General features: G+C 37.6%; 1 protein-coding gene across 1 annotated transcript; it reads left to right on the forward strand.

The window, feature by feature from the left end:
* Positions 1-1,673: 1,673 nt before the first annotated feature.
* LOC127159161 (NLR family CARD domain-containing protein 3-like) lies at positions 1,674-27,392 on the forward strand. Its single transcript, XM_051102065.1, is given in 13 exon segments — positions 1,674-1,871; positions 2,504-2,582; positions 2,718-2,831; positions 3,352-3,465; positions 5,246-5,359; positions 5,908-6,021; positions 7,499-7,612; positions 7,730-9,330; positions 9,333-9,513; positions 11,893-12,069; positions 14,801-14,974; positions 26,228-26,274; positions 26,364-27,392. Coding segments are annotated over 12 exon segments (3,522 nt in total). The 5' UTR covers positions 1,674-1,871; positions 2,504-2,532; the 3' UTR covers positions 27,086-27,392.
* The last annotated feature ends 509 nt before the right edge of the window (positions 27,393-27,901 follow it).

Here is a 27,901-nt window from a genome sequence, read left to right on the forward strand (position 1 = left end):
TTACGGTACAGAGACACGAAGCGGCCAAAAAGCTGACGAACATCTATATTTCAGCGGTTAAAAATTAAATGTGCCCGAAAACAGGGGAAAAGTATTTACAAAACGTATTTATATTGTACATTATAGAAGATACACTTATATTACATTCAAATACATTATACTGTGAAGTTTTCTGAAAAAATAAAGTTTGTTCAAATACATTCTAACACTTAATGTTTGTTCCTTTTTTCTACATGCATTATTAAAATTTCTTCAGAGTTACCATGAACATTTCAATAAATTCTTTTTCTGAACAATCATGTCTCTATCTGTGTTCACGATGTTTTAGTGTAGAATTTGTAAAGAAAATGAAAGGCAGTCTGTCACACTGCATTATATAACATATATATTGCTGCTTCTTGTCATTTCTGATGTGTCCTTTCATATTAATAAGAACGATAAAAGGCAAAATGTTTTTTTATCATTGATCCAAAAAAAAGACTTTGTCATTAATTTTCTGTACAAAACTTCACTGAAATCTCGTGAAACTTGATACAGACAGAGTGTTGGGCATTGTGAAGAAGTATGAATAGAAATGTTGCTGTGAGATTTGAAGGAATTTAAAAAAATAATGTATAAATGTAAAAGAGTGGTCAGTGCAATGTCACAGACTTTGTATGAATAGAAAATTTCCTGTTAACTCTGAAGACTTTTTTTGATAAATGATAAAAAACATTTTGCCTTTTATCGTTATTATTATGAAAGGACACATCAGAAATGACAAGAAGCAGCAATATATATGCTATATAATGCATTGTGACAGCCTTTCATTTTCTGTACAAATTCTACACTAAAACATCGTGAACACAGATAGAGACATGATTGTTCAGAAAAAGAATTTATTGAAATGTTCATGGTAACTCTGAAGAAATTTTAATAATGCATGTAGAAAAAAGGAACAAACATTAAGTGTTAGAATGTATTTGAACAAACTTTATTTTTTCAGAAAACTTCACAGTATAATGTATTTGAATGTAATATAAGTGTATCTTCTATAATGTACAATATAAATACGTTTTGTAAATACTTTTCCCCTGTTTTCGGGCACATTTAATTTTTAACCGCTGAAATATAGATGTTCGTCAGCTTTTTGGCCGCTTTGTGTCTCCGTACCGTAATTCCGCTAATAGACGTGCAGCAAATCCAGATGGCGGCTGACGTTCGCAGGTGGCGGCTCACTTGACCGCGGTATAACTTCAGTAGCGCACACTTTTCTAGGTTAACATTAGATTGAGCGGCCATGTAAAGTTGCTACTACATACATCTTTCAGATGAAAAGCCATATCTGAGTTTGATGAATGAAGAGCATTTGGATGTCCTGCATTAACACAGACCAGCCGTTTACAATCTTACCGTCACGAACTCACTCACTTAACCAGCCACACCAAAGCAAACAGAAGGAGAGCATAAAGAGACAGCACAACTACAATTAAGTTAAAAATTACCAAGTTATCAAAATATATAGTTAATAGTTTATATAAAAGGTATATATGTGTATAAATTTGGGTATCATATCGTTACGATTCGTGGTCCCGCCGGACCCACCCACTCCCGCTTACATTTTTTAGCTGCCCCGTCCCAATCACGTGATTTTTGTTTCACATCCTGCAGAATTCCTGTGGGATCCCCGAAAAAATGTCAGCCTCTAGAAAGCAGATTCTTTTACATTCAACGCTTACATCTGCTCTTAAAATTTTTGTTTTTTAAATTTTCTTATGTGGGAATTGACAAGTATGGGAAAAGATGGACATTTTGAGAACTTGTCTAATAGCCTAACATTTTGATAAGAGCAAGTCTTCAGATGTGGAGCACAAAGGCACTTCCTTGTTAATGTAAGTAAGCATAAACTACTAAATCATGAAGCTCTCAAGAAACACGAACAAATATGACAAATAGAGATTGCAATACTGTAAAGTGTGTTGTGTATTGGCTTTCTTAATCTTATGGATATATTCTTTGTGCAATCTTGAGGTAGAATGTCTATTTGTTTTCCTTTTGAAATAACTTAAAATGAATATCTGATTCCAGAAGACTCCAATGTGTATTTCATAAAAATTGTGACATTGTGATTTTTCTATTTGCTAAAAAAGCAAAGCTAAAAGCCATCAAACCCTGTTTTAGATGCTTTGCATATATTTTTAAATGAGTTTAGACTCATTCTGAAGCTTACATGTAACATGAAGCAAAGGCTATATCTCTTCTTTTGAAGATCTCCCCAAAATAAACAGATATGGAGCTTACAAAGCTTATTCATAACCTAAGTTGAATGCAATTTGCATATGCATATTCCCATTTGATACTTCAACATTGCAAGAAAATATGATTAACAAGCTGTAAATGTCACATAACATTTGTTAAAATCATATACTTACAGGATATAGAATGATTTAAAATAATATAAGGCTGTTTAATTGCTGTATTTTTTGTGATTGTTTGTCGCTTGTTTAACAGACATCTTTATCAGTGGTGGAGATCAAACGGTTCAGATCCATCATGGATGAAACACAAACATCTGGAGATGAAGTTTTTTTTCCAGGATGCAGGTACTTTGAATAACACATTACATATCTTTTTATGTAAAAATAAAATTCATTTTCATAAAAGTACATTTTGAGATATATTATTATCTTATTATTTTAAGATTCTCATAATAAAGGATTAAATCTGTTGTGCTTTAGTTCAGTTCATCAGAAGAGATCAGAAGCAGAGTCCAGCTGTGTGTCTATGAAGAGTGACTGGTCTATGGACCCTCCAGAAAAGTTTAACAGTGGAGATTCACAGTCTGGTCTCAGGTACAACATTTGTATAAAAATATGATTCAGTTCACAATTTTTGTATAAACACAATGTATGAAGTAATTATAAAGTGTTCTTTAAAATGAATTTGATATTGTATAACTGATTTGTTGCTACAGTTATGTAAATGAATAATGGACTCCCTTTATTAATGGACCCTCTGGGGTCTGAGGGTGTTTTGGGGCCCTGGAGAAGTTTTGACATGCCCTAACACATAAACAAATCCTGTTCAACTGTTGAATCAAGTAAAACATATCTGGTATTTCCAATGTGTTTGCTGCTTCTTTCCATGAACTGAAGAAAAAACAGTCCCACCATCAGTAGTCAGTGATGGGGATTATTTGACCATATTCATGTAGAATTTAAGTCCAGTGATGTTGGTACAGCACTGGAAAAGTGTAATTTAACATTAACACAATAGGTACATTGTACATAACAATTCATTATATTGATGCAAGTACAAAGTACAATAAATATAAAGCGGGGCCTGATTAACTTAAATCTCTCTCTGTTTTAGTCCAGTTCATCAGAAGAGATCAGACGCAGAGCCCAGTTGTGTGTCTATGAAGAGTGACTGGTCTATGGACCCTCCAGAAAAGTTTAACAGTGGAGATTCACAGTCTGGTCTCAGGTATAACATTTATGTAATACAGGTCCTTTTCAAAAAATTAGCATATTGTGATAAAGTTCATTATTTTCTGTAATGTACTGATAAACATTAGACTTTCATATATTTTAGATTCATTACACACAACTGAAGTAGTTTCAAGCCTTTTATTGTTTTAATATTGATGATTTTGGCATACAGCTCATGAAAACCCAAAATTCCTATCTCAAACAATTAGCATATTTCATCCGACCAATAAAAGAAAAGTGTTTTTAATACAAAAAAAGTCAACCTTCAAATAATTATGTTCAGTTATGGACTCAATACTTGGTCGGGAATCCTTTTGCAGAAATGACTGCTTCAATACGGCGTGGCATGGAGGCAATCAGCCTGTGGCACTGCTGAGGTGTTATGGAGGCCCAGGATGCTTCGATAGCGGCCTTAAGCTCATCCAGAGTGTTGGGTCTTGCGTCTCTCAACTTTCTCTTCACAATATCCCACAGATTCTCTATGGGGCTCAGGCCAGGAGAGTTGGCAGGCCAATTGAGCACAGTAATACCATGGTCAGTAAACCATTTACCAGTGGTTTTGGCACTGTGAGCAGGTGCCAGGTCGTGCTGAAAAATGAAATCTTCATCTCCATAAGGCTTTTCAGCAGATGGAAGCATGAAGTGCTCCAAAATCTCCTGATAGCTAGCTGCATTGACCGCAGCTGACATGGCACCCCAGACCATCACTGACTGTGGGTACTTGACACTGGACTTCAGGCATTTTGGCATTTCCCTCTCCCCAGTCTTCCTCCAGACTCTGGCACCTTGATTTCTGAATGACATGCAAAATTTGCTTTCATCCTAAAAAAGTACTTTGGACCACCGAGCAACAGTCCAGTGCTGCTTCTCTGTAGCCCAGGTCAGGCGCTTCTGCCGCTGTTTCTGGTTCAAAAGTGGCTTGACCTGGGGAATGCGGCACCTGTAGCCCATTTCCTGCACACGCCTGTACACGGTGGCTCTGGATGTTTCTACTCCAGACTCAGTCCACTGCTTCCGCAGGTCCCCCAAGGTCTGGAATCGGTCCTTCTCCACAATCTTCCTCAGGGTCCGGTCACCTCTTCTCGTTGTGCAGCGTTTTCTGCCACACGTTTTCCTTCCCACAGACTTCCCACTGAGGTGCCTTGATACAGCACTCTGGGAACAGCCTATTCGTTCAGAAATTTCTTTCTGTGTCTTACCCTCTTGCTTGAGGGTGTCAATGATGGCCTTCTGGACAGCAGTCAGGTCGGCAGTCTTACCCATGATTGCGGTTTTGAGTAATGAACCAGGCTGGGAGTTTTTAAAAGCCTCAGGAATCTTTTGCAGGTGTTTAGAGTTAATTAGTTGATTCAGATGATTAGGTTAATAGCTCGTTTAGAGAACCTTTTCATGATATGCTAATTTTTTGAGATAGGAATTTTGGGTTTTCATGAGCTGTATGCCAAAATCATCAATATTAAAACAATAAAAGGCTTGAAACTACTTCAGTTGTGTGTAATGAATCTAAAATATATGAAAGTCTAATGTTTATCAGTACATTACAGAAAATAATGAACTTTATCACAATATGCTAATTTTTTGAAAAGGACCTGTATATGATTATAGCCTGACATTTTATATTATCAAATAATATCAAAGTTCAGCTCTCAATTTTTGTATAAAAACAGTGTATTGATTAAACAGTGCTTTTTAAAATGAATTTGATAACAATAAATGAATAGCTGTTTTGTAACATACAGTAATTTACATAATTAACTTGAATCTCTCTGTTTTAGTCCAGTTCAACAAAAGAGATCAGAAGCAGAGCCCAGTTGTGTGTCTATGAAGAGTGACTGGTCTATGGACCCTCCAGAAAAGTTTAACAGTGGAGATTCACAGTCTGGTCTTAGGTACAACATTTGTATAAAAATATGATTATGACAAGTCATTTTATGTTGTCACATCACAGTACGTTTTACGATTTTTGTATAAACACAGTGTATAAAATTATTAGAAAATGTTCTTTAAAGTGAATTTGATTATGATACATGTATAATTGATTTGTTGCTACAGTCATTTAAACAACTAATGGACCCTCTGGGGTCTGAGGGTGCTTTCGGGACCCTGAAGAGGTTTTGACATGCCCTAACACATGAACAGATCCTGTTCAACTGTTAAAAAAGAAGTAAAACATACCTGTTTTTTCCAATGTGTTTGCTGCTTCTTTCCATGAACTGAAGAAAAAAACAGTCCCACCATCAGTAGTCAGTGATGGGGATTATTTGACCATATTCATGTAGAATTTAAGTCCAGTGATGTTGGTACAGCACTGGAAAAGTGTAATTTAACATTAACACAATAGGTACATTGTACATAACAATTCATTATATTGATGCAAGTACAAAGTACAATAAATATAAAGCGGGGCCTGATTAACTTAAATCTCTCTCTGTTTTAGTCCAGTTCATCAGAAGAGGTCAGAAGCAAAGCCCAGTTGTGTGTCTATGAAGAGTGACTGGTCTATGGACCCTCCAGAAAAGTTTAACAGTGGAGATTCACAGTCTGGTCTCAGGTACAACATTTGTATAAAAATGTGATTATAACAAGACATTTTATGTTGTCATATCACAGTACATATTAAGGTTTTTGTATAAACACAGTGTTTAAAATTATTATAAAATGTTCTTTAAAGTGAATTTGATAATGATACATGTATAATTGATTTGCTGCTACAGTCATTTAAACAACTTTGTGCACAACAATGTGCTTTAATAGAATAATCCAACATGGGAACAGGAACCAACAGGAACCAACAGGAACAGCAGGGAAAAAATCACACGCCAACACAACATAAACTAACATAAAGCAATATTAAGAACGGACAATGAACAAGGAACTGAATCAAACTTATATAGGAACGCTGATGAGACAAAGACAGGTGAGAGCAATTAACCAATGACGTCATAACTAGAAACGGAACAGGAAAGACCAAATAAGGACACAGGAGAGCAAAACCAACAAAACAGTCCACAGGGGTGTGACAATAAAATCATAATGAACCTTTATTTATATGTATTAAATATGTTAGTCACTATTCTGTGTCATATTTTGTCATCATTTCACTGTATGTAGCCTAATGCCAAAATGTTAATATTCAATAGTTGCACTGTCAACGTGTTACTGTTAAAAATTATTTAAATGTTCATTAAATAAGGCAGTTACCGCACATTCATTCAGCTATTTTAAACAATGTAATAAACAGTATGGGTTTGGAATTAAAGCACCAACTCACACAAACAAATTAGCCATGGTTTTACTACAAATAAAACCAAAAATTGCAATCGAAGATGAACCATGTAACCACAAATTACCTTGGGTTTTACTACACTGTCTATAGTTTAACAATGGTAGGCTATTTGTAGTAAACGTGTTGTTATACAAATGGTAAAAATGGAAAAAACATGGCACTTTTACTATGGTAAAACCATGTTAATATTCGTAAGGGTGTTTATCAGTCAAAATTATTTAAAATTGTACATTCTTCAGGTATGAAATATGATTAATAAAAGAAAAATACTGTTCATGAGAATGCGGTAGGTTAGGTTATATATTAGGTTATATATTTATTTATTTATTATTCAGAATGCACATACGGAAGGGAAATATATTTATAGCAACATTTCAGCAGGTTGAAGATGATTCATGTTAACGCAGAGAATATGATTAATTGTTTTTTTTTTTAAGAAATGCTAGCCCTAAAATGTAGTATTAATCTGCGTTCTCATGAGAAACTCTCTGTATGTAGGTGCGCTGAACGCTAACCAGAAACTCCAGAGGCATAACAAATAGAACGCAGAAGTCGTTGTGCAAGTAGTCCATTCAGTCCAGTGTAACAGATTCTGATGTTGGTACAGCACTGGAACTGTGTAATGTAACGTTAACACAATAGGTACATTGTACGTAATTCATTATGTTGATGTGAGTATAAATGTACACTAAATATAAAAGTGGGGAAGGGCCTGATCAACTAAAATCTCTCTCTGTTTTAGTCCAGCTCAGCAGAATAGATCAGAAGCAGAGCCCAGCTGTGTCTCTATGAAGAGTGACGGGTCTACAGCTCAGCCAGTAAAGTCTAACAGTGGAAATACACACCCTGGTCTCAGGTAAAAATTTTCTGTAAAAGATATGATTTAAAGAAATTATACAGAATATGTAAGAAATTGTGCTCTTTAACTCATGTCACAATGTGTTTTTTTTTTTTTTTTTTTTTTTTTTAATAGCCATGAAGTCCTCAACACATTTAAATCAAATCTGATGAAGAAGTTTAAACATCTGTATGAGGGAACAGCAATACAGGGAAACCCAACACTACTGAATGAGATCTACACAGAGCTCTACATCACAGAGAGTGAGAGTGGAGAGATCAATAATGAGCATGAGGTGAGACAGATTGAGACACAATCCAGGAGACCAGCAACAGAGGACAAACCCATCAAATGCAATGACATCTTTAGACCTTTACCTGGACAAGACAAACCCATCAGAACTGTGCTGACAAAGGGAGTCGCTGGCATTGGAAAAACAGTTTCTGTGCAGAAGTTCATCCTGGACTGGGCTGAAGGGAAAGAGAATCAGGACGTCCAGCTCATATTTCCACTTCCTTTCAGAGAGTTCAACCTGATGAAGAACAAAACACTCAGTCTTTCAGATCTTCTTAATATATTTTTCCCTAAAACACAAGAAGTGAAAATATCCTGTGATGAATATGAAGTGTTGTTTATCTTTGATGGTCTGGATGAGTGTCGTCTGTCTCTGGACTTTAAGAGCAAAGTGAAACTGTGTAATATATCTGAATCAGCCTCAGTGGACGTGTTGCTGATGAACCTCATTGTGGGGAATCTGCTTCCCTCTGCTCTCATCTGGATCACCTCCAGACCAGCAGCAGCTGATCTCATTCCCTCTGAGTGTGTCCATCGAGTGACAGAGGTACGAGGCTTCAATGAGCCACAGAAGGAGGAATACTTCAGGAAGAGAATCAGTGATCAGAGTCTGGCCGACAGGATCATCTCACACCTGAAGTCAACAAGGAGTCTCTACATCATGTGTCACATCCCAGTGTTCTGCTGGATCTCAGCCGCTGTTCTAGAGAAGATGCTGAGTCAAGCAGAGAGTGGAGAGATTCCCAAGACTCTCACTCAAATGTACACACACTTCCTGATCCTTCAGACCAACATCAAACATGAGAAGGACTATGAGAAGAAAGTGAAAGATAAAGACATGATCCTCAAACTGGGGAAACTGGCTTTTCAGCAGCTTGTGAAAGGCAACCTGATCTTCTATGAAGAAGACCTGAGAGAGTGTGGCATTGATGTGACAGAAGCATCAGTGTACTCAGGATTGTGCACTCAGATCTTCAGAGAGGAGTTGGGCTTGTATCAGGGGAAAGTCTTCTGCTTTGTTCATCTGAGCCTTCAGGAACATCTAGCAGCTCTATATGCACACCTCTCCTTTACAATCAACAACATCAATATCTTTGACCAAACCAAGCAAGGTCTGTTGTTTAAGATTTTTAAGAAGAAATCTAATTCATTATCTGAGCTGCATCAGAGAGCTGTGAATGAGGCTTTACAGAGTAAGAATGGACATCTGGATCTTTTCCTGCGTTTTTTTCTGGGTCTCTCAGTGAAGTCCAATCAGACTCTCTTACAAAAACTACTCACACAGACGGGAAGCTGTTCCTATAACAAAGAGAAAACAGTTCAGTACATCAAACAGAAGATCACAGAGAATCGATCTTCAGAGAAATCCATCAATCTGTTTCACTGTCTGAATGAACTGGGTGATGATTCACTGATGCAGGAGATCCAAGATTATCTGAAATCTAGAAAACAATAAAAAAAACCAAACTCTCATCTTCACAGTGGTCAGCTCTGGTTTATGTGTTGCTGACATCAGAGCAGAAGATGGATGTTTTTCATCTAAAACAGTTTATTGGAAAACAACACAGTGCAGATGAAGTTCTTCATAATATGTTACTTGTGGTTAAAGATTTCAGATCAATTCAGTAAGTAACACTAAAAACAAAATTATAAAACATGATTCCACTTATAATTATTATTATATCCCAAATTAACAAAATGCGCAAGTCTCAGAGGATGACACTTCTAGCAGTGAGGTACTACTAAAGCAGCTGTAAAGGTTTTTGTTTGGTCTGTGTGAGAGCTAGATGATTGTAGAGCTCAGTGTAGAAAATAAATGCAAGGGGGGTCAAAACTGACAGATACTAGATTTTGGACTTTGTCCTCTAATGATGTTGATATGTATGCTTTACTGTCTGTATGAATTACGTTTTCATATACAAATCTTTTACATTTAATTTCTTTAATTGCAGTTGGTGTCAGTTCATCATTTATGTTCTTTAATATACACAGGTTGGGTTTTGTGGTGTCACAAATGAAGGCTGTGCAGTTATACATTGATTTAAATGTTTTTTTTTTTTTAAGTTGGAAAATATAGGAGATAAAACTTGCACAGCCTTGTAGAAAATCTATAGCTAGGGACAACAGTTGAAGAAAAAGAAGAACATACAAATTGTAATTAACATGTATAATATATTCTGACCAGTACACAGAATTCAGCAGCTCTTCCCACAAGCCCTGTTAGTAGGCGGTCCATAAATGTAAGCAAAACATTATATTCCTTCACAGGGCACTTACGGGCAAATAGAATAAATGTCTGAAGTGATAAGAGATACATACAAAATGTGCAGAGCTGGGGGTCGTAAGGACTGGAATTGAGATCTGCTGTCATAGATTGTCGTCAGCCAGTAAAACTGATGTGTTTGCACATGCTTTAGACCAGTGTTTCTCAACCCTGGTCCTGGGCACCCCCCGGCACTGCACATTTTGTGTGTCTCCCTAATCAAACATACCTGATTCCACTCATGAGCTCATTAGAAGAAACTCCAGGACCTGAAATGGGTGTGTCAGATAAGAGAAACATACAAAATGTGCAGTGTTGTGGGGGTGCCCAGGACCAGGGTTGAGAAACACTGCTTTAGACAATCGCAGTGTCAATCCCAGATGTATTGTCTTGTTTCCTATTTTCTTGATTCCTAAGTATGTTCTCATTTGTTTCAATAGTTACTGATTAGTTTGTGCCCTGTGTCTGATTTAGTTCTGCTTTATCGTGTTTATTTAAACTCCTCTTGTTTTTTTCAGGTCATGGTGCATGTTTGCTAGATGTTTTGTTTTTATTATTCTTTGTCTTTATACCATTTTTGATGATCTTGTTGGTTAATTTAAATGGTAACACTTTACAATACAGGTACACACATATGCATTAATTCATGCTTAATTAATGCACAGATAATCATGTATTAATTTGTAATTCATGAAGTACTAAACCATTTATTAATGATTATTACAGCAGCAATTAACGAACGTTCTGTATGATTCATAGACTAAGTAATCAATAAATTGTTAATAGTTAAATGTGTCATAATGTATTAATTCCCTAATAACTTATTTTATTAACTAATGATGTACATTCATATGTTAATTACCACAGTGGTCAACATTATATACTTCAACTTTCAGTTGTCTGCTTAATTAATCATTAGCTAATTATTTGCTAATCATTATGAGATCATTATGTTATGACATTACTTTTAACTAATTGTTAAGTAATATGTCATTGTGGTTATGGGTATAGAATTAGTTAGTCATGTGCCTCACTGAGTTGAAGCCATGCATTTTCATGGGTTGAAGCCATGCATTTAAACTTCCAGTTGTCTGCTTTAAATATTACCTAATGATTTGCAAAGATATCATTATGTTATGACTTTACTTGTTGAAGCAAATGACTAATTCTAAATCCATAACCACAATGACATATTACTTAACAATTAGTTAATAGTTCTGTGCCTCAACAAGTAAAGTCATAACATAATGATATATTTGAAAATCATTAGGTAATGAATAATTAGAGCAGACAACTAGAAGTAGAAATGCATGGCTTCAACCCATTGTGGTAATTAACACATGAATTTACACTATTAGTTATTAAAATAAGTTATAAGGGAATTAATACATTGACACATTTAACTAATAACAGTTTATTGATTACTTAATCTATGAACCATAGAATGTTCATTTGTTGCTAATGCAGTAATTATTAATAAATGGTTTAGTTCTTCATGAGTTATATATTAATGCATAATTATCTCTGCATTAGTTAAGCATGATTAGTGCGTATTTGTGCGCCCATATTGTAAAGTGTTGCCATTTAAATAAACTTGCTGCAACTGGATCCACTCTTACCCCCCATGCATTGCTGTAACAGGTGTTTCATGAAGAACTGAATTACTGAAACATACATGTAAAAACTAAACAACAGCCATTTACTGTGGTTTTTAATATAGTGGTTTTTGTTCTTTACACAGGCTATGCAAATGCAATCTCACTGCTCAGTCCTGTGGAAATTTATCTTCAGCTTTACAATCCTCAAACTCAAACATCCTGAGAGAGCTGGATCTGAGTAACAATGACCTGAAGGATTCTGGAGTGAAGCTTCTTTCTGATGGACTAAAGAGTCCAAACTGTCAGCTGGAGACACTGAGGTAAATGGTTTCAATAAAATAAATAAACAAAATGTGTTTATCAAATTGTAAAGCTTGTAATATAATTATACAGTGTGCCACTATGTTAATTGTAGGGTTTTAGGTCAAATTTAAGTGATTCAATTGAGAATCCAAAGGATTTGGATTTAACTTGATTAACTGATTCAAAGTTAGTAATTTACACTTTTATCAACTGTTCATCCAGCGAACGTTCAACTTAGGATATTTTACCAACTCTGGATGTTTATATTATTCCTGTGGCCATCGGATTATAATATAAACCAAAATATTCGTTCGTTATGAGCTAGGTAGCAACATCTAGGCACAGGCAATAGCGTGTGAACAGAAAAACAAGACAATGTTCTTTTCAATGAAACAAGAATTTATTGAACTACTCTAAGATACATGAACTAAACTACTAACGTTTAAACACACATACACACACTCACACACACATGCATACGGTTCAAGGAATGAGAGTCTATGGAGTTTGAAGGGAATCTCAAAACTACTAGTATCTGCTACTAGTTCTTAAATTGCAACCTGAGAAAACCATAAAAGCAGAGATTTATCTTTTAGCTGCTTAAGGAAATTTAGCACCAGTTCAGCGAGAGATTAAGGAGACCTTGATTTACTTGCGTTCGGGTTTTCCTTGGTGGGCTCGTCTTAGCGGAGGGAATCACGCCACTTCTGATTGGTTGCTTAGTTCTTTGGATGACGTCTTTGGGGAAGCCTTCGGTGGTGATTGGTCAGTTGGAGAGGCTGGATGAAGATTCGGTTGCTTGGTTACACGGAGGATACTCTCGGAGCTCAGTTGAGTGCTGGCGAGGTGTTTCAAGCTACTTCCGCTGTTCGGTGTTTCACGCAGTTTGGTCAGTTTAAGTTTATGTCTGGTTATCGAGCGTGATTGGCTGGAAGTTCTTTGCAAGTCGGAGTTGCAGGTCGCAAGGACTTTGAGAGTTTCGCGAAGCTTTAGCTGGTTCTGTAGAGTTCTGGATGGCACAGTCGCGTTGTGATCAAGCTGGAGCGCTGATGAGAGCGAGCTGAAGAACAGGCGAAGGGCAGATGCAACAGGCGAAAGGCACTGTGTTGTGCTGGACATTTGAATTTAACCGGGCCGACGAAGTCCATCCCATGAAGTTGCATTCCGATCATGTGGGTTGCAAGGCGGGGCTCCGCCCATACCGTTGCTCATCTATGCATATTTTAGCATAATATCTTTCTGTCACATGGAGGCAACTTTCCTGCAAGAGTTTGTTGGTCTCTTCAATAAGTATTGAAATGCAAACCTTGGACATAATATCAACCTTTCATTCACATCGACATCTTGGAAATAAAATGAGCTTTCATTTAATACCAAACATCGGGCATCTTGCATACACACTAACAACTTTGTCTACCTAACTGGTTATACACACATTGATTAGCTGCGTAGGCTATAATAAACACACCAAGCATATAAGAAACATAGACTACATATAATTATAGGTTATTTGCACTACTAGTAGTATAGATAAATGATTGTCTTTAGAATCGTGGATATAGGTTTGTGTATTCTTTGTTGGAGGGAAAGAACATTTGCCGTATCTGAGAGGGGAAGAAAGGAATGCTGAGTGTCATGTTGTAGTGACCCGCATACCCTGCGGGTGGGACGCGTCAATGTAAATCTGTCTTTTATGTTTGTTCGATTGCCAATTTATGTATTGTTGGTCAGCAGTTGCCCCGGCCATCTGTTTTGAGATGGCCTCAGAAGAGAGGGGGAGATTCCGCTTATCACTATTTTATTGTTCCTTTGGTACTCGTGAGGTGTCTGGCTGATCGCTCTCTTCCTATTATCAGCAGACCGGTCAAGGAGCACCATTAACCATGTGGTTTGCACGGGGGTGTTTTGTCCCCTGGGGAGATAACGCAGGGTTGATCCAGACAAGGAGGTGTCATTGTAGGGATCAGAAGATTCCAATACTCTCTTGAGAGTTTGCAGGGATGGCTGTAAATGAAGTTTATTATTCATGCTGGTTGGAGGGGGCAGCTTTAGCTTTTCCTGGAATGTCGTGATGCTGTCTCTCTTTTGGCGACTGGTTTGATAGAGGTCTTACATAATTAACATGCAAACAGCTTGTGATCCATTGTTTTCACTGTCATTCTGGATTTGAAAATGCAACATGAATCACACAGCTGCCCTTTTTTTTGGGATTGGCCATCCTAATCACCAGTTGACCTTGACATGTACTGTTATATAGTTGAGGCAGATCAGCTTTAAGAAAGGAATATTTTAAATGTTTTTGTCATCTAAAAAAATAGCTAATAGGTGCATAATGGAATGCAGCAGAGCAGCATGAAGAATATTAACAGCATATTAACATCAAATCAGTATCCAGAGGTTACAAAGTTACCGTAAACTTTAGTGTTAAGGCACCCAAGCAGAAAATGTAGAAAATGACATCAAATAGATGAAAACAGAAAGTGATCTTAAGCAATGTTTTTAAGGTTTTTTTTTTTTTTTCCAGTAACACTGGTGACACAACTCTACTGGACAGCCATTTCCATCATATGATTTATAATGTGTACATGACATTTCAGATTTAAAAAAATATAGGCCTATATATACGTTTATTTTTAACACTGACCTTAAGACATGACCATATAGGAATAATGTTCCTGTCTGAAAAAGGTATAAATGTGTATGAAGATATTTGTCTGATTGTCACATGGACTATTTCTGTGTTTTCAGATTGTCTGGCTGTATGGTGACAAAGAAAGGCTGTCGTTATGTGTTTTCAGCTCTGAGTTCAAACCCCTCACACCTGAGAGAGCTGGATCTGAGCTACAATCACCCAGGAGATTCAGGAGTCAAACTACTCACTCAAAAACTGTTGGATTCATCCTGCTCACTGGACAAACTGAAGTATGTCTAGCAGAAAGATTTTACATTTTTCTATTTCAACTCCTTAGTGGCTATGTGCTATATATACACATGCTGTATATTACACGGTGTGCCAATATACAGCCATGTCTCATGACTACAAGTGTGATATTGCGTTTATACAACAGTTCAACTTTACAAGTGTGTAATTACACAAAATAACAATGGGGTGTCTTTAAGCCCTTTTAGTGCAGAACTACTTCCTTCCGCCACAGATTTAAGTCTAAAGTTGACAGTTTAGCCCAAGCCTCCATTCCTAATTCCAAAACGTCACTTTAGAACTAGTAAATGAAGGAATGTTGAGTTGCATCATTAAAAGTTTATTGTATTACTGTATTAAAAGCTCACTGTGTTATGTGTGGATGAATATTATGAGAGAGAGATCACTCAAAGAGTGATGAGTACTCGCTTGAGTACTAAGCGATCGTGATTACCTGCATCTGATACAGCATTCATTCTTTAGCTCAAACATCAGTGTGAATATCCGCTGAGGAAAGCATAATCTGTCATATTAGTATCCTTTTCATCTGTTAAGAGTCATTTCTGATGACAGCGCTGCTCAGTGCATTTGTTAACTGCCTTAAGCAGATGTCGTAAAAAAAATTAACAACTTCCGCTTCATGAAAGTGTTTTTTTCAATGTAAAAGTCTTTACTGCTGACTTAAAACTGATAAAAACTCTCTTGTCGCCATCTAATGGCAGAATAATGTAACTAAAATCACCATCACGAACGTTTCTCAATACTAAACAGTATTAAATACTTGTATTATTTATATAAAATGCAGTATTAAATACCATTATTATTTATATGAAATATTATTTATTAAAAAAATATATATATAATAAACAACAACAACAGCAATCATAAAAGTAATTCACAAAGCATGAAACCAAAGACTGCCCATTAGATTTGTCCAAAACTAATTATATCTCATGTTTAACCACTATAGAGACATTAGAGTGAGCGGCAAATTATAGAAGATCTGGTTGCATTGAGGCTTCTATCTGGTGGGTTTATGAGCACTGAACGGCTGCTCACACGAAAGCGTTGAAGCAAATTTAAAAAAAAAGAGTTATCTTTATTAACAAACTGCATATTTGAACTATAAAGAACAACATTCTCACCTGAAAACATTTTAAAACTACATTCTGTGACACAGAAACAGTAATTACACATTTGGGCAGCCGCCATGACACTCCCTGTAAAAAATTCCCTACCTGTCTCATGGCAAAAACATACCTGGGACACTTTTTTACGAGACACGAAATACGTACCAATAAGTACATATCACTGCAGTTTCCAAAAGAAATGAACACTAGTTAGTAAAACTCTGACACCTTTTATTTCTTTTCACACAGTTTTGATTAATAAAGCTTAATTTTCGCACAATTACTTGAAGAATATTATGTTATGACTTCAGAACAGTTTAAATATGTTGGGAGATTTGAAAACTGGTGCTTTTGAATGTTAGCATTACATATCCAGCTTCATATCTTTGGGTTTTCATAGCTGGTAGGTTTGTTCGGTAGCTCACGCAGTAGGGAGATGTACTTGAGATTCGGTATGAATCCTGTGTAACTACAGTTCAACAAAACATTTCAAATCTTCAAACAAAGAAGGTTCAAACATGCTTGTGCCATTAAAATCAGTTTTGCATTTCTCAACACTATCGGGTAGGTTTAGGGTTGGGTTTGGTGTAGGGCATATTTCCAACTTGATAGAGCATTAACTTTTAACGACAGTCCCCGGATATTTGAACTATGAACCACCGAAATACATACCTGAAGCAACGTAACAAAAACACAGCAATACATACCTATATCAACAGCATAAAAACACGCCAGGGTTCACGTATGGAAGTACCGCACACAGAGTGATACAATTACAAATGGTGAAATGGCTGTTGGAGTTCTGTTGGACTCTAATATCACACTCTTACTAGCCAGTCAGACTGGAGAAAGAACTGTTGTGTGTGTGTGTAAGTGTATAATATATATATATATTATACACTTACACACACATTTACATATATACACAAACACACACACACATATAAATGTATGTAGTATAGTATGTAGTATATAATATATAGTTGCACAGTACAGTGCAGAGAATTCTTAGAAGCTTTAAAGGGGTCATCGGATGCCCATTTTTCACAAGTTAATATGATTCTTTAGGGTCTTAATGAAAAGTCTATAATATACTTTGGTTAAAAATTCTCAATGGTTGTGTAAAACAACACCCTTTCTACCTTGCCAAAATCAGCTCTGCAAAAATCATCCCATTCTGGTCGAGGCTGCTTTCAACGCAAATGAGCTCTGATCGCCCCGTCCCTTCTCTCTGTGAAATGACGAGCATGTTTACTTTAGCTGCTAAACTTGCTAACTAGCACATTATTAGGAAAGGCGATCACAAAGATTAAAAAAAAATACTCACTTCTGCTGTAAGTGAAGCTGGATCACGAATGATTTGCGCGAACATAGATGGATATATGTAGATCGGGAGGTGCATTCCCTTCACAAACAAACTTAATATACTGCATCTTCAGCGGCTCAGATGTCGGGAGTAAATGACGACCACTACGTTCATTATTACATCCAGCAACACAACATCTCAATCACTCAATTCTTGTCTAACTTACATCCCTGCTCCGGCATTCAAAACATGGAGGTTAGACTGTTACAAATAATCTTAGGTAAGATGCTCATGTCAATCAACTATCGTGGGAGCGGCCTCTGTCAGTGTGACGCCACAACGATAGGCATCTGAGAATGGCTTGATTTGAAAAAGGGAGTATAATTTTTACAGATGAATTAAAAACCACTGCATGGATTTTTATCATTATAGGGTAGATTTGTACATACACTGCCAACACACATTAATGTTCAAACAACATGAAAAAGTGAACTTGGCATCCGATGACCCCTTTAAGAATACGGGCCCAGATCTCTGTGTGGAGCACTGGCTTTTGTCAGACTGCTTGTGCAAACAAAAATATAACTGGATTATTACAATTTATGGAGATATAAGATAGAAATAACTTACATTAAACCTTTTTAGCTTGTGAAATTACTAGTGACCTAAGACTTTTGCACAGAACAATATATATATATATATATATTGTGACGAGTCGGCTGCCTCCCCCCTAACTATCAGGAGGGGAGCAAGTGCGGCCGCCGGACTCCGCCCCTTTCCTGGACCCTTCCCTTCCGAACACTGCCCCTCCTTCACGGAACCCCGTCACGTCGAGGACACCAGATCCCCCTGTTTATTTTTGGACACTTTTTTCCCCTTTTTGAACACTTTCTGGTTATTGTTTAATAAAAGCCTGACGTCACGCCCACTGTGTCTGTCGTTATGCTCCGCACCTGTGACTATATATATGTATATATATAGTGATTTTTTTTTTTTTTTTTTTTTTTTTCCAGTTTAATGGAGGGGTGCCCTGCTTTTATATGATCGTGAAGATGTTCTGTGTATAAATAAGTGAAGTTCTTGTCAAAAAAAAAAAAAAAACAGCAGTTGTGAGTGGGGCGTCCAACCCTAGCTCCGCTCCTGTGTTAAGTGTGTTAAAGAATTTTAATACATTAAACCAGGGGTGCCCGACCCTGTTCATGGAGATCTACCTTCCTGCAGAGTTCAGCCCCGACCCTGATCAAACACACCTGAAACAACTAATTAGGATCTGAAGGAGCACTTGATAATTACAGACAGGTGTGTTTGATCAGGGTTGGAACTAAACTCTGCAGGAAGGTAGATCTCCAAGAACAGGGTCAGGCACCCCTGGTTTAATGTATTAAAATTCTTTAACACACTTAACACAGGGGCGGAGCTAGGGTTGGACGCCCCACTCACAACTGCTGCTTTTTTTTTTTTTTTTTTGACAAGAACTTCACTTATTTATACACAGAACATCTTCACGATCATATAAAATGGGAGACTTTTCAGACTTTTGCACACTCCAACTTCTCCTTATTGCTAGGCACTAGTCAAACGAGCACAGAAATGGTACAGGTGATGAAGAGCTTCAGTAGAACAACAGTGAACTGTGGTCAGATGGAAAAAAAAAAAAACATTTTTGTAAATTTATTTTAAATTACCTGTACTGTGCTCGTAGCACATACTCTTCATTTGGTTATGTCTAAACCCTTGTTCCCTGAAGGGAACGTAATAACTAACATATTTGGGGTCACACCTGGGATGCCCGTCACCTCTGTGTTAAAGAGAAAAGGCCAATGAAAATTGCCAAGTGGAATTTGCATGCCAAGCCACTCCCCCATATGGGTATATAAGATGGTGGCGTGAATCCATTCATTCAGATTTGTGCTGAGGAGCCGAGCCAAAACCTGGCATCCCAGCGCAGTACAGGATTGTGCACCCGATCATCATTTAAAATTATTCTAATTCTTAGTTTTCCATGATGATATGATGAATGGATGGTTCATTTTTAACAGCAGATTCAACTGATCTGCACATCCCTGCACACTTATATAAGCTTAAATACTTGTGCTTTTAAGCCAAAGCCACTCTAAAAAGAATAACATTAACTGACATCTGGACGTGACTCTCCGCAATCTCTGATGAAATCAGTTGGGTGTTTGAACGCCTACTGGATCCTTGGACAAAAGTTTACAGGGTTTAACCCAGTTTAAGAAATTTCTAATCGTAAAAATCAAATTTTTTACATTTTAATGTATTATTTTCGTTATAATGTACTGATTCAAATTAGTAATCAACAATATTTTTTATTTTAATACTCGGCGTGCCTCTCTTGACTTGCTCTCGCGTATGAACAGGCAGCAAATATGGTGCTGGCGCGGACGGAACGGGCACGGGCGCATCAGGCGCAATCATCAAACATTTTTCAAAGGAAGCCGATGCCAGGGTCCTTACTGTCTTTGCTGGGTGTTTTGAGCGAATATTTGCATTTATTCACATAAGATTTAGTTAGAAATGGTGGCCTGTCATGATTTTGGCTAATGCTGTACACTACTGAATGATGCGCATCAGAGGGGATTTAGAAGTGGGTATACGCAAAGCAGACTGAAAACTACTCAAGTATTCAAAACAGGTTCATATGTTAGAAAATATAGTTAATATTTACGTCGTTATTGATTTATCTCATCCACCCGTGACCCACCCGCAAATAATCAGAATGCAATTTTTTATTACCCGACCCACCCGAACCGCGGATTATCTGCAGCGCCCGTGGAGATAACCGCCATCCGTGTGCAGTCAAATGCTCCCATTGTGCTTATGTGTGAACGCTCGGTGAGGAGTGTGAAGTGCTTATCATTGTAGCCAATCACAGTCATGTCTGTTGAGCGTGTGAACACTAGGGGCAATCGGCGGTGTTTAAAAACTGGCTCAACAGCACTCTAATGTGAGCGGGAAATGGGCGTTTTTAAAATTTCAGTACCGAAAATACTGAACCCGATACCTTTTGACAACTCTAGTCCAGACTACTCCATTCTTGTCCAAACTGCAGGGGCAACGAGGACCCAGAGTTCACCAAGGGGAACAACTGGGGAAAAAGCGCACAGATCCATAAGGAATGTTGCAGCAAGCTGACACTGAGCCGTCCTCTCAGTGAGAAGAACACCAATCAATGAACAGACTCCACTTCAGAGCGTAGGCCTGCCTCGTAGAGGGGGCTCTAGCCTGAGTAATGGTATTGATCACGCCCTGGGGAAGGCCAGTGAGGTCTACCTTGTCCTGTCCAGAAGCCACATGTGGAGGTTCCCCAGATCGGGACATAGGTGCCAAATTGTGCCCATCCCCTGAGAAAGAATATCCTTCCTCAGGGGAATCTACCAGGGAGGAGCTTTCGTGAGGAGCTTGAGGTCTGCAAACCAGGTTTGGGTGTGCCAATAAGGCGCAACAAACAGAACCCGTTTCTCGTCCTCCCTGATCTTGCACAGGGTCTTCCTACATTGGTAGGAACCGTCGTAAGATGAGAAGCACTGCCAGCAACTCCAGGCAACTGATGTTCCACTGCAGTTGAGGTCCTGTCCAGGAGCCCAAGGCTGCCTGCCTATTGCATATGGCACCCCAGCCTGTCTTGGAGGCATCTGTGCTCACTACCACGTGCCTTGACACCTGGCCGAGGGGCACTCCTGCCATAGGAACGCAGGGTCTAACCAAGGACTGAAGAGGTGACGACACTCCGGGTTAACACTGACCCGGAACGTGCTACGGTGCCATGCTCTTCTTCAGGATCCGACCGTATAGCCAGTGCTGAAGCGGTCTTATATGTAGCAAACAGAGCGGTGTCACTGTGGCTGTGGCTACCATATGCCCCAGGAACCTCTGAAGGTATTTGAGAGGCAGTTGGATCGCGTAGCCGAGATGGGCTGGGACCAGCTTCTAGCCTCAGTGCAAGCGGGATCAACGGAACAATTGCAGATCTACCCATGGTGGGGCAGCCTGGAGGGGGAAGGTGACTCAACCGAGGAAGTGGAGCATCCTGGAGTAAAGTCAAGCTGCCAGGGGGCAGAAAATCACACTGTGAGTCTGAATCTGAAGAAGCAAAGTGTCACTCACAAGCTGATCTCGGGGCGAAAGACCCAGAGACTGAGGAAACTGCTCTTTTTTCTGAGCGGCGGCAGCAAAGTCACACTTCCCCAGTGGTGGGGGTGCAGATGTTTGGGTCCCCCAAAGAGCAATCTCCTCCATTTCTGGGTAGCCTATATCAGGGGTGCTTTGCAGTTTTGCGGGTGTTCTTGACAGGGCTGCGGCCAGCTCAACGCCCCGGCTGAGGGGTTGCCTCCTTGTCCTCGACGGTGTCGCCAAAGAGGCCAGCCTGGGAGATTGGTGCGTTGAGAAAGCGTACTTAGTCTGCGTCACTCATCTGCACCAGGATCAGCCAGAGATGGCGCTCCTGGAACACCATAGTGGACATCACCTGACCGAGGGACTGTGCCATGACCTTAATCGCCCAGAGAGCGAAATTAGCCACCGTGCGCAGTTCCTGCATCAACCTTGGATCAGAACTACCCTGGTGCAGTTGTTTTAGTGTCTTGGCCTGATGTACTTGCAGGATGGCCATAACATGCAAGGCGGAGACAGCCTGGCCCGCAGCACTGTAAGCCTTGGCAGCGAGAGCTGACGACAGCTTACAGGCCTTGGCGGATGATTCCTCCAAGTGGGCACAAGTGCACCGCAACTGCATGCTCCACCTGGGGAATGTCAACGTACCCCTTGGCTGCCCCATCATCCAGGGTGGTTAGAAGGGAGGAGCTTAGACATGAACGAGCAGTGTACAGAACTGTCACGTCTTAGTAAGCTTCTCATGAACCTCCGGAAAGAAAGATACTGGGGTGGACTGAGGTGGTACATTGTTACCAGCATCCAGAAACCAATCGGCGAGCCGCGAACATCGGAAGAAGGCACTTGATGTTCACCTCCAGCTCAATGTTCTTGGCTGCCCGGAGGAGCATGGCCGACAGTTCTCAGCCGAGAAGCCTTTACAGCCAACCAAACTGGGCTGGGTAGAAGATGAGGGCAGCCTCATCATGAACGAGAGGTGAGGTGAGACCTAAGCATAGCCATGCATTCTCAATGAACGCAAGAACCATCCATGAATGCCACCTCAGTGTGTTTACGGCCAGGCATGTAAGACAACAATCATGACTGTCATTAGAAGTCAGGAAGCTACCACAACCAGAAGCACACGGTCGGGAAGACATCCCGAGAGAAAATGTGCTCTTTTAGATGCTGGTTTGTCCAGGGATAGGACTGCGGCACAAGCGTGCACTCAAGTGGTCTTCATTGTAGTTGTAAAAAGAGTCCAACTGTGAATTTTCTTAAAGGGCTCATTGGATGCAAAGTTCACTTTTTCATGTTGTTTGAACATTAATGTGTGTTGGCAGTGTATGTACAAATCTACCCTATAATTATAAAAATGCAGTGGTTTTTAATTAATCTGTAAAAATAATATCCCTGTTTCAAAAATTGAGCCATTCTCAGATGCCGCTCCCACGATAGGTCTTTGTGAAGGGAATGCGGCTCCCGATCTACATATATCCGTCTATGTTCGCGCAAATCATTCATGATCCAGCTTCACTGGATCAGAAGTGAGTATAAGGGTTTTTTTAAATGAATCTTTGTGATCGCCTTTCCTAATAATGTGCTAGTTAGCAAGTTTAGCGGCTAAATGTGGCTAAAGTAAACAGGATCGTCACTCCACAGAGAGAAGAGAGGGGCGGGGTGAGCAGAGCTCATTTGCATTTAAAGGAACAACCCCTTAGAATGAGATATTTGCAGAGCAATATTTAGTATTTATTATTAGGATTAACCCTTTAAGATGTACCATTTTGTTTTTGAGGGGGTCCCAAAATACAATGCCATACAATCACAACATAAAACAAAACAAAACATAAATTAACAATACATCCATAAACAACACTAAAAACAAACAATAATGAAAAAATAAAATAGAAACGCATCATAAAATTATTAGCAAGCCATTAAAAGCTAGTAACAAACATATACCAGGGTTCCCGCGGGTCCTTAAGTCTTAAAAAGTCTTAAATTTAGTTTTATCAAATTTAAAGTCATAAAAAGTCTTAAATTGTACAAGAAAGTCTTAATTATGAGTAAGAGGTCTTAAATTTTATGCACGGGAAGACCAGAATTGCGATACAGCTTAGTGTGACGATTAAACTTCAAAAGGCTATGATTTGGTTAAATAAACATGAGCGCTGCGGTGCTGAGCTGCTTTGTGTACTGCGGTTACCGGGGAAACGCATGTCTGCAGTTCCGAATGCGCCATCTGCTGGCAGAGATTGAATGTGCATTTTTTATAAGCCTGTTGTTTTGAGTAGGGTATTCTTACAGTACAGGAGGCTGTAGTTTCAGGACCGCATTTCTAGGACCCTGTATTTTTTTTATTTTTTATTATTATATTTAATTTTTTTTTTTTTTAAGAAAATACTGTATGTAGTTGTTTAAATGCTTAATGCTTTTTTAAATTCGTTTTATTTTAATATCGTTTTGAAATTTGCAATAAAATTTAGTTTCGTTTTTATTAGTTTCAATAATAATATGGTTAGTTTTAGTTTAGTTTTTATTTTTTGAGCACATTTCTATTACGTTTTAATATAGTTTAGTTTCCGTTTCAGTTTTAGTTTAACAAAAAACAAATCACTTCCAGAGCGCAGACCAACGACTTAATTTAACCTTATGACGCAAAAATTAATGAATGCTTAGCTTGATTAGGTGGTAAAAGTATACAAGCCGTGAAGCATTTTTACTCCATTAATGTACACAAGTTGCACTTACATAATCATAATTAAGTCTTTGCGTCTGTTTGATGTTTCTTTGTTGGAATAGAATTGCTAGATGGCACTGTCCCAAAAAAAATAGGGTCCTAGAAATGTGGTCCTAGAACTGCAGCCTCTGGTTTTGCAGGAGCATAGTATTGGGGTTGTATTTGTTCAGACCAAAGCAAAAAGTGACCCATGTTTTTACCCTGCAAACATACAGAGCTGTAAATGTAAACTGGTGGATCATTAAGAAGATAATTAAACAATCATAATTTATTGATAATAATTGTTTAAATTAATATAAGTAATATTTTTGACTCGTCTTTTTCTTAAAAATTGATACTTTAAAGAAATGTGCAGTGTATAATTTTATAAAACTTCTTGTTTTTGTGAAAAATATGAACTATAAATCAGTTTTTACAGTAGTTTACAGTCATTTTACAGTTTAATATTTAACCATAGACATTACCCTACCCTGCTCATATGGTATTAATTTTATTTGTGCAGGTCTTAAAAAAGGTCTTAAAAAGTCTTAAATTTGAGCTTAAAAATCATGCAGGAACCCTGTATACAACAAAACCTAATACAAAAAACAAAATACACTGATCAGTGGATCCAATTACAATGTCAGCCACAATATATATATATATATATATATAATATATAAACAGTACCATTTTCAATAATAACATGTACAAATCAAAGCAAACCGTGGGGATTTAAGTACTAATTTATTATCCAAAATCCAGTCTTAAAGCTAAAAGCTAAAATATTAAAATTATACTGAAGAGATAATTGAATTTGTAGAATATCAGAATTAGATACATATATGACGGTGTCATCGGCATAAAGATAAACTTTACAATTATTCAAAATTAATGGTAAATTATGAACATAAATAGAAAAAATAAGTGTTCCTATTATTGAACCTTGGGGCACACCTTCTTTGTCGAACCAAAAAATATATATATATATCACACACTGTTTATTATGCAAGTATGAATTAAACCACCTAATTGCATTTTCAGCTAAACCAATAGCATGAAGTTTATCTAAAAGTAAATATTGATCAACTAAATTCAAGGCTTTAGATAAATAAAAAAAAATATATATATATATATATATATATATATATATATATATCGCACCTGTGAGTTTACCATTATCAGCAGCTAAAAAACACATTATTAGTAAATTTAAGCAGTGCAGTAGTCGTAGAATGATTGGACCTAAAGCCAGATTAATATGGTGATAAAATGTTATTAACACTTAAATAATCTGAAAGTTGTTTATATATTAGTTTTTCAACTAATATAAAAAAAAAATCCCAAGCATCTTGTACATCAGGAATTGAATAATAACTATCCCAATTAATATAAATCAAATCATTAATAAATAAATTTAAATAATTTTTTTTATGTCGTCTGATTTTAATTAATCTAGAAAGGGATTTAGGTAATTTAATTTTCTATATAAAAAATATAATTGTCACACCCCTGTGGACTGTTTTCTTTGGTTTTCCCTATGTATGCCCTTATTTGGTCTTTCCTGTTCCGTCTTCAATTATTACGTCATTGTGTAATCATAGAGCACCTATCATATGCTCCATCAACTTGCATGTTGTCCTCAGTAGCGTCAGCACCCTGCTCTAACAAGTTAACTTGATCTCCCAAAGTGTTAAAGAGTTTTGAATGCTGCTCAAACTATAGTTTGCTATTCAAACTACTAATTTGTAACATAATGTGCCACTCATCCATTGTGAAAAAAGAGCGGAAAACACTTGCGGGTAACCAAACAGCTATCTAGAAAATTGTTGAAAATCAATCCAAGCATAAAAGAAAAACAGACATGTCAATTCACAAAAGGGAGATCCTATTGTAACACATAGTAACATCCTAGCAACTACACTGAGTGTCTTAGCAACTGCATAGCAACAGTTTGTTGACTGTCTGTGTGTGTGTTTTCCAGTGTGGATCATGGAGGAGAATCCAGGATTACAGCAGGACTGAAGAAATGTACGTCTACACACACACACACACACACACACACACACACACAGCTGTGATTGTTGTTGTGTTATAAATGTCTCTGTTCTTGTGTTCAGATGCCTGTTTTCTCACACTGGATCCAAACACAACAAATAATTATCTCAGACTGTCTGAGGAGAACAGAAAGGTGACAGGTGTGAGAGTGTGTCAGTCGTATCCTGATCATCCAGACAGATTTGCAGTGCATCGTCAGGTGTTGTGTAGAGAGAGTGTGTGTGGACGCTGTTACTGGGAGATTAAGTGGAGTGGACGTGTGTGTATATCAGTGTCATATAAGAGCATCAGCAGGAATGGACGGGGTGATGAGTGTAGGTTTGGATATAATGATCAGTCCTGGAGTTTAATCTGCTCTTGCTACAAATACTCATTCAGACACAATAACGAAGAGACTGATCTCCCTGTGAAGTCCACCAGCAATAGAATAAGAGTGTCTGATATTATCAGTAGAAGACAATTGCCTGATAATGTCAGTGTAATGGCAGTGTGTGATTATGATGATGATGATGATGATGATGATGATGATTATATCAGTAGAACAAGAGTGTATAATGATGCTGATTATATCAGGAGAATAAGAGTGTATAAAAATGATGATGATGATGATGAAGATGATGATCATATCAGAAGAACAGGAGTGTATGTGGATGTGAGTGCAGGAACTCTGTCCTTCTACAGCGTCTCTGACACAATGAGGCTCATCCACAAAGTCCAGACCACATTCACTCAGACGCTCTATTCTGGGTTTACTCTTTGGTCTGGATCAGTGAAACTGTGTTGATGAATCAGAATAGATTGATGAGAGATTCTACCCATAATGTCATGAAGAGACTCGATAACATCTCACTGTTACTGATTCATCATGCATCTCAAAGTATTAATACTGCAGCTCAACTTCTGTCACTCAAATAACAGTCAGAATAAATGTGTGTCAGAAATCCTCATATAGACAGTAAGATCAGTGTGTGTGTGTTTGAGTTTTTATTATTGTCTCATCAATCATTTATTACTGTCGAAATGTAAAAATGTCACAAACCTGATTGATGAAGAACATGTAACTAATTTCTCTCTATTGTTTTTTGTACAGAAATAATAAAACACAATATAATTGATGTTTGTATTATGAATATAATCAATTCCTCACAAGACTGAAATGAGTTTCTAATATTATAAAATATGACATTAATCACAGCATTTAATAAAATATATCATTGTAACTACGGTAGAACTGTATTAAATGATTATAAGATCTCTTTTAATAAGTGAAAGATGTCAGAATAAATTTTAAAATGTTTTCTGAGATTCAAGTTTTAATCACAGTATATTTATAGACAAAAATCATATTTTTTTATGTACTTTTTGTATATTGAATTGATATGAAGTTAGAAGTATTATACTGTATTATAGATACAATGCAAACATTACTTCAGCTGACATTTGTATCAACACTTTTTATTAATTTTAATTATTTCAACTTCAATTATTGCAATTATAACAAATCAATAAAAATGTTTTGATTTTAATAACACTCCTGTGCTCTTAAACAGTATGTATGCATGTGTGTAATAATGCATTTATTAATTATAATAATAATAAT

Source organism: Labeo rohita, unplaced genomic scaffold (genome assembly GCF_022985175.1).
Source record: "Labeo rohita strain BAU-BD-2019 unplaced genomic scaffold, IGBB_LRoh.1.0 scaffold_196, whole genome shotgun sequence".
Lineage (NCBI taxonomy): Eukaryota > Metazoa > Chordata > Actinopteri > Cypriniformes > Cyprinidae > Labeo > Labeo rohita.